General features: G+C 38.8%; 1 protein-coding gene across 4 annotated transcripts in view; it reads left to right on the forward strand.

Annotated features, from left to right (window-relative positions):
- Window positions 1–13,223, forward strand: part of MAST4 (microtubule associated serine/threonine kinase family member 4) — a 1,958,993-nt gene that overhangs the window by 1,133,167 nt on the left and 812,603 nt on the right. For all 4 annotated transcript variants that reach the window (XM_078675181.1, XM_078675182.1, XM_078675184.1 and 1 more), the window contains one exon: window positions 1,547–1,578. In XM_078675181.1, coding sequence (XP_078531307.1) covers window positions 1,547–1,578 — 32 coding nt within the window. The remainder of the gene's footprint in view (window positions 1–1,546; window positions 1,579–13,223) is intronic.

A 13,223-nucleotide genomic window follows, 5' to 3' on the forward strand; every position in this document is an offset into this window, starting at 1 on the left:
CTGACCACTCCACACCGACCCGTGGCAACCCAAGAAGAGGCCTCAAGGAACTCTGGTGGCAGCAAGTCCCAAACGGGAGACAGATCTACAGAAGCACGTCTGCAGGACTCAAGAGGATGAAAGCCTCGAGAGCAATGAAGAGAGTCGACAACCCAACCTTCAGGTGGAACTAGGACACGACGGTGAGGCTCGTGGAGCGCCCTGCTCACGGCCCGAAGGCTATGGTAGAGCAACGCGACCTAAAACACCAGTCCAGTGGAAACCTGGCAAAGAGGTCCTCCCGGACATCTTGTGGCAGAAGAAAACCGGCGAGAGGGGCATCCTAGTGAGAGGGATGTTCGCACCTACTCTATTCACCTGCTAAGAAACACACTGAAGCCTGCCTGGAAACAACACGCAACCAGCTTGGAGAAAAGAAGCCGGAAGGCAAACAACAACCACGTCATCCATCTCTCTTGAACCATTCGTCACCAAGAGAGCAAAGCAAAAGGCAGGGCTGAGAACAGCCGACAGAGAAAGAATGAACCCGCCGAACAACTAAGAACCGTGCCACCAAGAACTGCTAATTCAAAACGCAAGAACTGCTAATTCAAAACGCAAGAACTGCTAATTCAAATCGCAAGAACTATACTGCCTGCGGCTTGCAAGCAGCCAAAGAGACTCTTTTGAAAGCGCAAGTCCAATGTTATTTTCTGTGTTTTCTTTCCCCCACAGGTGTTTGGACTTTTCATGTTTGGTTTACTTTTTAACCAATTTGGGGAGGGATGTAATGCCCAGCACAAGTCAGCATTCTAGTGCTGAGCCTGTAACTACACTGAACACCCACCCACCACTGATGTCACAGGTCATGTGACACAGTACCAATAAAAGAGGCCGAGCGCACGTGCTCTGGGCCAGTTGCACCGAGCAAGCAGTGTGTCCTGCGTCCCAGTCATTTTCCAGCATGAGGGCCTTAGGCCCGACCCTACAGTCATCACACACAAAATGAAACACTTCCTGAATTGGATCAAAACAAGGACAGCATCTTCCCAACCACATACCTTACAATGAGTAGTGTGCTACCTCTAGAGGCAAGCGCTTTAGCACTCCACATAAGAATAGTAAGAGCTGTGTTAATGCTGCAATTCAATACAATACATTGCTGATCTGATAGCCATTGGTGTTGTGCTAAAGTGGTTCTGCTGCTTCAAACTAAAAAAACTGCACTGGGCAAACAATCGAACATTCTTAGTTATAAAATGTATTTGAGTTTTTTGTTGTTGACAACGCCCACATTGATGGTCTACAAGAAATATGCTCATATTCCTTAGGTTTCCCACAGAGTGTGGTTGCTAGCTTAAGCCATTTGGGAGCATCTGACTCGGTTGTGAGAAAGCCATGATTTACTTTGTTTATGAAATAATGCTGGAACTTCCCTTGATGATCACTTGTTTTCACAATGGAACAACAAAAAAGGATTTGTTAGTTTGATTGGTTGTGACAATTCAAATGTAGTGCATTTCAATCAATGCACGGGCTCTAACATACTGTTTGTTGTTTTTTGCAGAAGGAGTTGAGCCTTCCAAGAAGAGGAAGTCTGTAAGTAAAGAGGGGTTTTTACTTGTTGCTCGCTGCTTAATTCTTTTGCCTATTGATTGTTAATGGTACTATATCTTCTCCTTGAAAATCAGTGCAATGTTAAAATGTATTTTTTTTTTAGTATAATGATTAACCAAGTACCAGCTACTGTATTGAAATTCATTTTTAATCTAATAGTATAGTGTTGCCTGTAAATAGAGTTATGGTGCATACCTAATTACTACATGTAAATGCATGGCTACCTCTGTATGTGTTTGAAAAATTTGAATAAAAGTCTTATTTTAAAGTTGTCCTCTATGACCAGTATTGGAGGTTTGCAGTATAATTTGTGCCTTTGTTTTAATTATTTTTTGATTTACCCTCTGACAATCCAAAGTTGCTAGTACTGCAGTACCATTTGTGAAATGGTTGCATCATTAAGATAATAAAGGGGAATTAGGTTGTTAGACTATACCATTCTAAAGAAGGAAATGTTTAGCATTGATTGTGAGGGAACCAGAGATTCTTTGTTTTCATATTTAATAAGATATAAATATGCGTCAGTAATCCAGTAATGTAGCTGCTTTAAAAAAGAGGAGACTGTTTAAATGTGAGATCTAGAAGAAGAATCATCTACCATGAGTCTGGTGGTAATATTAGTAGCATAAGGGTGTTTCACTTCGGGTAATGGCTAAACCCAGCAGCATTATTTGTAGGAACCCATTAGACATTCTTGAGAAATGTAGTAGAGAGTGAGTAAATCATATACTGCCTATTGTAATTTGAAATCAAGAATAAAACTGAAAACTCTATAGAAAGTGCAAGAGACAGAGGAGACACAACACAGATATAGTTCCCAGGATCTAGAATTCAAGCAATGACATTTACTAGACTGGATTGGAATTTGGAAGCATGGTCAGGTTGATGAAATCATTTTGTCATAAAGATTGTTTTCTGTAAATATCTATTGCACATAATTTGCCTTATGTATGCCCCTCGATCTAGCATTTCTCTGCTGGTTAAAGAGGAACACATTTAGACCACCTAGGCAGAAAGCTGATGCTGTTTTATTCACATCCAGTGGTATACTGGCAACAATAGCAAATGCTAGAGCTGCAAGATTGAGAATAAGCAATCATCCCGCTTATCTTAGATCTGTCACATAGCATAGTGGTTGATGACTAATATGGTTTTGTACCTGGGAGAGCACAGATAGGCCTGTCATCCTTTTGGAAGACCAGGACCACTAATTCAAGTGGTTCAGTGTTTGCTGTAACGCAGCACGTCTCAGCCGTGGATCATTGCATGGATGGATCCTTTCTCAGATTGTCTGTAGTAAGTACTTATGATATGCAGTAAGTAATTATGATATACAGTAAGTATATATGATATGCAGTAAGTACTTATGACTCTGATCCAGGTGCATCGTCATCATGTCTAAATGTATTCAGCTGACAACAAGGAAGATATTTGCATAGCTACAGCAGTTCTGTTCAGGTGCAGAACAGCACACCAACAAATCACCTTATTACTTTTACGTTAGTCTTGGATCAGTGGTAACAAACTAGAGTCGTAGATAGTGATGGCTTCCCGCAAATTACAGGCAAATACTGGCACCTCTTTTTCCTGGTCAAATTAATAATCTGCTTGACCAGTCGTACTATAGTTAGATTCTGCTGGAAACTCTTAATTGTAATACACATTTAACATCTTTTTTCTATTCATTAAATATTTGAAGAGGACACCTTTAATGAAAAATATCTATTTTGTGCATGCTAAAAACAAATGAGTCCAACTCTAATTTAAGGTTTTTTACACAATCTTAAAACCTACCTTTTCGGCTCTTGATGCAGCTCTGTTCTATAATCTCTTTGTTTTAGTACTAAACCTATTAATCGCATGAGGCTGATTTGAAGTACATACAGAACTATAATAATGTATGAAATAAATAATGATATTCCACATAGCGTCATAAAAAAAGCCATACCCTCTGATACCTTCTGGTTTCGATTTTCACCCGCAACATACCCAACCCTGCTTTTTGGAATTACATCATTGAAGAATATTACTTGATTTCGTTTTTTATTCATATACACAATACAATTTAATGCTTAATGAAGATCTGGGGTTCAAAGGCAGCAATTAATACCATAAAGTGCTGTGTATATAATTTTGCCTGAATCACAAGCATGTGATTTATACTTTTTGATTTCTTGTTTAACTTTCTAAATTTAGAACTGCTAAAGTAGATGACTTAGCTAGCCAAAATAATTTAAGAAAGTACTTGAATAGCTGATTCCTTCTCTTGTGAGCAAATCCATTGATCAAATGTTAATGGCCCTGCCTACCCATCCACCACTGCTCCCAGTAAAACAATATTTACGCAAGAGACATAAGGTGCAGGAGTAAGGTGTAATTGTTTTGCTATCCCCTCTCTCATTCGGATATTTAGCTAAGAGTCCTTCCCACACTAGGTTTCTTTAATGCCCGTTGTGGGGCGTGATGCAAGTTTGGTCCGTGATTTCCACGCCGCGAAGCAGTGAGTAAGGAGAGAGCTTTGCCTCATTTACTAAGAGTTCAAACATGCTGGATTTTTACTGACCAATGTGCTACACTCTCTTGGAGGAGGAATAAACTATGCTGTAGCAAAAGTATAAGCCACAATTGTGTCAACTTTTTATGGAATAATTAGAGGGAGAGCCACCAAAATCAGACTCCAGATTGCCATTAAGGACCCATACTTGATCAACTGGAACTTTAGAACATGACCAAACCCAAGTATACAATAGATTAGCTGCCAGCAGGAATCTTTTCTGTCTGTTGGAGAAAAGTAGGAACTTATGTTTCTATTTCCTATTAAATCTTTGTTCGCCTAAGCATGCGTCCACGGCATGGGACAGATACACAGGTTTTAGTATTTGGATGCTGGAAACAAGCTGACCATTAGTTGAAGTTGTCTTCAGAGTGCCTGGCATCTGATGCTGTCTTGCACTAGAAGCGAGTTTTGCTCCAGGTCCAGCAATATCACTTAACTGATTTGGCACTTGAAAAACCTACACAAGTTGCAAGAGCACACTAGCAAAAGGACTGAGGTCTCTTGGACAATCCCAGGCAAACTCAGAGGAAGTTAATGTCAAAAGTTAGTCCTGAGAACAGTTTTGCCTAAATTAAACAAAAGTAATCGTTTACCACTGTTGTGTTATGTTAATGAAAAACTCAATATTTGAAGTTCCAAAGCCAAGGATCAACAAGGCACATCCTTGTCACTAAGCTGCAACATCTTCAGATAGTTTCACTACCTCTTGCTCCGCTTAATTACCACAATCGATGTAGCCTCCTGGAGTCCATAATAGATCTAACTTTTATAGTTAACCCAGTGAGCTGCCAATTTTCCCCTGCATTGACTCCATATAAGTATTTGCTTGTTGTAATTAAAAAATTCGTTTCACCTCCTCCTTTATAAAAGTTGCTCTATTCTACCGCATTCTAGTAGCAAATTAAGCAATCTGCCTATTATTTTGAAATGTCCCTGACTATTGTTCTAAAATGACAACAAGTACATTGCTTCGACAACATCACACATGCAAATCGTTGTTATGAAAATAGGCGGATGTATGCACAAAAGCATAAAGACTTATTAAAACTGATTGTATATTTATTTAAATATATAATTAATGAAAAATTTCACTATTAACTTAATTTTGAAATAAAACTTTAAATAATGTGAATAGATTAAATAAAAATTATTTGTCACACAAATTTTAAAATAAAAAAATACATTCCCACATCAAGCGAAAAAAACTATTTTATATTGCATTAATCCTTATTAAAAGTGATATATAGAATTAAGTAGTTTACTCATATTTAATGACATGCATTGTTATATTATGTAATTAAATAATACGTGTATTATTATTAATATTTTTTTAACATTAAATTATTTCTTTTTGTAAACTAATTTAAATAATTTAATTTGATGTTATCTCCTTTATGGTTTTAGTCCCTTCCTCTGTTATTTTCTGTCGAAGGGTTTTGCAGTACAAGTGGTTGGTCATGTGAGGTGCTGTACTTACTACTGTTTTTTGTTGTAACTTATTTGCTCCACCCCATTTTTCAGGGCGTGGAGATGTGCAAGTCTACATTTTTTGAGTAACTTTACACGCAGATTTAGTCAAAAAGTTGTAAAGTTACTCAAAAGTGTAGTATATGTGTAATTTACTCACTAGTGTAAGTTTTCTTTGCAAGTAGCCCCATTCAATTTTGTAGTGACTAGTCAATTGTTGTTCTTCTGAGCATTGTTTTAACCATAAAATACTTTTCATTTTTACTAAATCAATATGAGAGTTTTTAGTACTTCTTACTCCAAGTATTGTACTGGTAGTGCTAGCCCTTCCAACACATTCTCTAAATTAGCTTTCAGTCTCAGTTCCTCACTATTAGTGGGTAGATGAGAACAGCATTTACTATATCTTGGAGTGAGTTTTGCATGGTGGTGAGAGAATTTCCCCCACTAGGCAACCCAGATTCCAGTCCTATATGGATAAACAGAAGCCACAAAAAAACCCTTTGAAAATGAATGGTCAAAAGAGAAATTAACTCAAACCTGATATGTTAGAAAATAATGTGTCATGTTTAGAAAAGTAATGCTTCAAACAAAGGAGAGAGTAAGGGAGTTCGTTCACCCAAAAGTGAACTAGAGACTTCTCCTATTCCCCTGGGAGGAAATATGGCAAAAACAAAGGAAGGAGTATCCACTATGACTTAGAAGAACAGACGTATCTGGAGGATTGGTTCTTGGCAAAAAGAAGGAAATTCATCCTTTTGATAGAAACCCCTCACTCACCACCTAGTGGTGACATGCTTCATCATTGGGGTCCACCTTGGCGTCCTAGCGACACCAAGGTGTGCTACAACACCTGGACTACAGTGGAGCGGGTTGTGGCTGTAAGTGCAAAAAAATGTTAAAAATTGTCCTGGTTGTACTCAGAAAAAGTAATTTTATTTATAGAGCAACTGAACAATGTTTTAAAATTAATACTGGCGAGATCCTGGTAGGGAGGGTTACGACCCTGGGATCTCTATATGTGTTGGGTGGTCAACATGTTTCTACCATAAGGGCTATTGCCCGGTATTCGTCAGGACCAGAAAAAACAGGTGGACAGGGGGTGCGTGCTCCCTAAAAAGCACTCCCGGCCTTGATCCCCTGTGTGCCTACTGGCAAAAAATTGCCAGTGGTAAATGCCGCTCAATAAAATAGCCGAGCAGTGGACGCGAGGAGTAGGTCGATTCTGATCTTACCTGCCTTAAACTAAATTGTGATTATACAGGCATTGACCTTACGCCCTGCCCGTTGAAGCGCAGAGTACTCAAATTGGAGTCTCTTGTTTTAACCCGCCAGCTCGCTTATTTTATTGAGCGGCATTTACCACTGGCAATTTTTTGCCAGTAGGCACACAGGGGATCAAGGCCGGGAGTGCTTTTTAGGGAGCACGCACCCCCTGTCCACCTGTTTTTTCTGGTCCTGACGAATACCGGGCAATAGCCCTTATGGTAGAAACATGTTGACCACCCAACACATATAGAGATCCCAGGGTCGTAACCCTCCCTACCAGGATCTCGCCAGTATTAATTTTAAAACATTGTTCAGTTGCTCTATAAATAAAATTACTTTTTCTGAGTACAACCAGGACAATTTTTAACATTTTTTTGCACTTACAGCCACAACCCGCTCCACTGTAGTCCAGGTGTTGTAGCACACCTTGGTGTCGCTAGGACGCCAAGGTGGACCCCAATGATGAAGCATGTCACCACTAGGTGGTGAGTGAGGGGTTTCTATCAAAAGGATGAATTTCCTTCTTTTTGCCAAGAACCAATCCTCCAGATACGTCTGTTCTTCTAAGTCATAGTGGATACTCCTTCCTTTGTTTTTGCCATAGAAAAGTAATGCCACTATGGCTGTTTTCAGGTTGTTTATGGATTTCTTAAAATCATTTTATTTTCATTGTTAAAAAAAATAAATAGAAGTTGGTACAAAGGTTTAGTTATTCAGACATACTGAAAATCTTCTACAATAAATACCCCATGGATTCACTTCTGCACATACATTTGTGTAACACTATCATAACAATTTTTTACTGAATCACCTAAACGAATCACTGCACTTCGGGATAAATATTTGCGTGCTGTAGCATGCAGAAACATACTTAGGCCATGCAATAATTGATTCACGTTTGATTCACATATGTTTAGCCATATTTGAAAAACAAGTAAACAAATGTATCGTTTTTTGACTGTATGAAACATAATAAAAATAGTTTGGTCATCGCCAAGAATTGTAGCCAGAATAATTATAGTTAAGTACACTTAGAGTACAGTTTGATGAAGCCCAAACTGTGTGATCATTGATGTATAATTTCATAACATAATTATTATTGAAGAAGGCAGACATTCTTTTAATTGATAATCTATACATTTTGCTGAAAAAGTATGGGGGTACTGAAAAGAGTGGAGCCTGTGTCATAATGTGTTATTTGCCCTCTCCTTTTTTTATCATTAGTTTTAAATAGCGCAAACTAGACCTGAGACATCGCGTCTCAGAGCACTTTACATGAGCACCAGTTTCGTTACAGATGGATACCTTCATTTTTGTTAGGCTCTGGGAGATTAAGTGATTTGCCCAAAATCACAGGTTGTTGAGCGTTGTTGCTGAGACTCGAACCCGGTTACCCAACTTCGAGGTCGACCATTCTAGTCGTAAGGCTGCATCTTCTTGTGACAACGCTTTGTTCAAGTTAACCACTAAGTATGGTAATAACCACTAATTATGTTAATGAGTTCTATTTAGCTCCATTGTATACAAATATATCTAATGTGGATATCCTGAAAACCTGTTATGGCTCAGACTCCCCCTGTACCTACACTACAGCCCAAGAGATGCCAGCAACCTGAATGTGTTTGTTTTACTTTAACAGAACAGAAATGTCAAATGTAGGAATATGCCTGTATATACTTATAAGATGAAATAAAGTCAAAACATTCTATTCAATGCTTACTAGCAGTGCATCGGAGCTACCTAACCACATTTCAAACTTGCTGTCTAAACACAGTGCCTTTTCAAACACTTTCAAATATCAATGTATCCTTTTAATTTATAGGGTAAACATGTGGACTCTGCAGGGAATAGTTAGACAGTGTACACAGTCGTTGCTCTTCCTGACAACTGTGGATGTAATATTATTTATGAGCTACTTTTGCAGTAGATTCAGTCAGCTTATTAAATCATTGTTTATTGCTAGAGGCAGGGAGTAAAGATTTCCGAAAAGTACAGCTTTTATAAGCACAGTAATTGAGGGAGACGTCTGAAATGGCAATTTATTTGAACAGTTGGTTGGTATTTCATAAGATGAATTATCTTATTTAGCAGAGTTGATAATGTATTTTTAGAGCATTTGGTTTTCTACCTAAACTTTCACAAATATGAATGATGTATTCTTACATGAATTGGAATGAGTGTGGGACACCCATGAGGGTGGGAGTTTCTAATTAGAGTATCTGGATCACACTTCAAATTACTTGACAGTATCCTGTTTTTAATTTCTGTCAGTACACACAGCACATTTAAGAATTTGACAATAAGCACAAGCGGGAACAAGAAGGAGGTAGGTGTACAAGAGAAAATGACAAAGCGGAACATTTATGTGATAATCACATTTTAGACCTCGAAGCATGTGAGTACTGCTTCTGACTTACATTCACCACTTTTCTTATGCCCCCATGTTTGTGCCCTTCAACTTTAACATCAGTGGCAGTGAATGCTTCAGATGCTTACCTACTAAATGTCTGCCCGTGTTTACCAATATAACTAGATTCCATGTCTAGCCTCCACCCACAGTGTGGTGGGAACTCTGGATTCCTGTCTACTCTCCTTTCCTACCTTGTTACAGGTAGCAGGGGACACCTGCTCCTGTTATGATTTTAAAGCTTTCCAACTTCCTTTTTATACTGGTTTATTGTATCAACCAGAAATACCCTTTTGAGATATTTAGGTTGCCACTTTAGAAGGATGCCGTCTTTCCAGACGTATACACCTTTGTTATTTCAGTGATCTGGACTCTATGTTGTCAATCATAACGGGGGTCACCTAGTGATTCAGTTCATCAATGGAGATTTTGGCTGGATTCCCCCCACTGGCATGTAAGGAAAGTATAAAGACACAGTGGTGATCAATTTGTTACTGAAAATGGTCAACCATGACTCAACGAGCCATCTGATCTTGTTTTATCCTGCACTCCAAGGTTCATGGAATGGACAGTCACATCATATCTATAGCTTTTCTGAAAAACAAATGCAGTTACTACATGCCTTTTAGGCAGTATTTGGTTTGGCTTGGAGAATGGAGGTAGGTTTGGTATCCCTGGTGTTCCATCCATCATTGCTAGAGTATAGCAGATATGCAGGGCAGTCTGTGGTGCTGATGCAGTCTTAGGGGTAAGGTATTTTTCATGATTTTGATGCAGAAAAGTATCAGCTGAGGCTGCCTCTGGCCCAAGGAACTCACTGTTTAGTTGGTTTATTTCAATTCAGTCCATTATTTCTCCCAAGACTCCTGGACCTTCCCTGATTCACTTTCTTCTCAGTGTATATGTATTTCCTATATCAACTTGCATTGCTTCCTTTGTTCACCAGTTCTAATCATAAGATGATAAAGAAATGCTTATGAGCTGAAATGGGAATTGGGGAGAATCGTTCTTGCGCCTTCATTCCAGCCCATCTTATATATTTGAATGAATTCAGGCCATTTTCGAAAATTGAATGTTGACGTGGTAGACCTTCAGACATAGCTGGATGGAAAACATATGGTCTGTTTCCTTTTCGAATGTTTTTCTGTACAGTTGCATGACCGCAGGAAGTATGGTCCAAACCCTTGTGATTTGTTCTCCCACCAGTCAATGCAAAGTCCAATTCTTTTTCCTCCATTAGAAATTCTTTGGAGTGCACATCCCCATTTGATAACGCTATAGAAATAGTTTCCAGTAACTGGTAGTCTGTCCCGAACATAGCTTTCTGTTGGGTGCAATGCATGTATGTAGTCGATTCAGAATTGATTAGCACGCTTGGCCACAGGTACAGAGTATTACCCATTGGATGCATGCTCTTAATCTTGTATCTGGCTGGTGAATCAAAGCGTTTCCCATCATCTCTCTTACACTTTACAATCTACTGCTAAACAATTTGTTCATATAACTAGCTTTCTTTTGCAAGGTAAAGGCTGTGTGAGCTGTTTCTATCACGGTCATTCTAAACGTGGGAAGCTCTCTAAGGCTATTAGCGGCCCGTAGGATTCCCACACTACAAATGTGACTGCTTCCTTCCCCGAGTCATTACTACAGGTACTAGTACTTCAGGGTATTATGCAAGCACGTTGAAGCATGTAGGTGGTATAAGTAGTGCTTAATAGGAACTACTGGTAGAACAGAACGGAAAATTAAGGCGAAACCAGGAGGAAAGCATATATGAAGTAGTGCATCTTATTCAGGCAGAGTTTGAAGTGTAAATCTGTTTTGTGGGGTGGTTGGAAGATCTTAAGCGAAACAAAAACTCATCTAGGAAGTTAAGGGGAAACGTTTTTGAGGTGTTGGGTTGGCAAGTTTAAATGTCCGGAGGCAATTGTTCCTTTAATCCCAGAAGTAATAGATAGAAAATACCTGATGATACGTGTTACCTGGAGAGAGACTGAGACATGTTTCTGGAGTGCAAGAGAACAGCAACAAATCCCTCCAGTAAATGAAGATAAAAGATGCTTAGATAGGAAAGAGCATGTAAAAGCTACAAATAATTGATGCTTGAATCTGTGGCAGCGGAAGGTTATCCACAAACATGGATTCCAGGGGTGCGCGCTTAAGGGAGAAGTGAACGGTGCTCAAGTGGTTGTAAGGAGAAATGGTGTACCATGCCACACCAAAGGAAAACCCTGATGAGCAAGCAACTGAGTCAAAGGACATGTGCATGGTCGGTAATTTATTGAATTCATGTAATATGGACTTCAGAAAAATGCAGCAGCTTATGGACCAGCACGTCTATGGTTTTTGATACCATCTTACTCCTTCGTTCCTTTATTATTCAACTCTCACATTGGTCCTTATTTTTATGTATTGCTACAGTTAGTTTGGAGTGGCAAAGGTCAGTTGACTTAAAAGCACAACATATTATGAACTGGCTATAAATCGAAGAAGTACTGAGAATCAGTGACTCTGTTGAAGTATGAAACCGTTATTTTTTCAATAAATAAAATTAGTTAGCAACATCATGTTAAAAACTTTTCTTTACTTGTAATAGTAGAGACATGCGCTTGAATCCTAGTAAGCGTATGAAGCTTTCAAAGGACAATATGAGACTGTGATGCCTATTAGAATATACAAGAGGACATTATAAATGTATAAACTCCTGTACTTTATTATCTTTTTATAGGCACGCTCTGAGGTTAGACAGCAATTGTATAAAATAAAAAATACATTACAACTTGCTTGTAGTAGTTTATTCCAAACCAGTATTGGGTTTCAGCCACCATTGCACAGGCAACTTACTTTCCCACATACAGTGAGAGAACGCATGACTACCTCAAGATACCCTGTCGCTCTCGCACTCATAGACGACATTGGGTGACTGCAATAACTTCCTCTCAGAGAAAGTGTGCTGCCATCTACTGTTGCAGAAAAAGCAATGCCCAGTGACCTGCCACATAACATAACGAGTAAACCAAAGCAACAGCAGGTCAAGCTGATTAGCTGATGAAAGCGGGGACCAGCCTCCTTAATTTATGAATAGCAATTATTAATATGGAAAACGTATAAAAGGATCATCAGGACATTACTTGGCACCATGGAAAACCCTTCCCCAAACAAGTGTGTAGGTTTTTTTTAAAAACATTTTTGGACATGCCATGAGCATATGTTCTGGCCAAAGCAGATTCTTTGTGGGGGGTTGGAAACTGTTTAGTTTCCACTTGGTGCCATACCTTATAATTTACATTTCAACAGTTCACGTTTGATTAAAATATCCCTGCTTCTAATCTGTTTTTGGTTATGTGGCTAAGATTGACTGAAAGTGTCAAACTTAACACAGTTCCACCTAATCACTTTGAAAGGGATGGGCACAAAATACAACCATGTATTATATGGAATATAATTCCCCTAACCATGCTTTAAATGAGTGTCGCAAGTCACCTGCAGCCTCATAGCTGTATAGAGTTATGGAACTCATTAATGACTTGCAATATCCTTGTAAGGTACATTGATAGAATATTGTCCCATATATTGCAAAGCTCAGAACTCTAAGCATACAATGTGTTATAAATGCACTCGGTATTATTCTTAATCCTAATGTATTACTTTCAGAATTTGAATACCAAAATTGTAACAAATTAGCCTTCAGTTTAATAAATTTGCAATATTGGAGTCTCATGAGGAGCTACTACAAGACGTCCTATGGATTACGAAAATAGGAAACAAGGATTATTATGTAGGAGGCTCCAGATACCTAAATGTATTTTGGGTATGGCAGGCACACGTGCACTAATCTGCTTAAAGCCAGTTTTTTAAAAATGTTAATAATTCCTGATCGCTTAAACATTGCAGATGGTATAAGAACTGCGCAAACCCATCATTCAG

The sequence above is a fragment of the Lissotriton helveticus genome, chromosome 2_1 (assembly GCF_964261635.1).
Source record: "Lissotriton helveticus chromosome 2_1, aLisHel1.1, whole genome shotgun sequence".
NCBI lineage: Eukaryota > Metazoa > Chordata > Amphibia > Caudata > Salamandridae > Lissotriton > Lissotriton helveticus.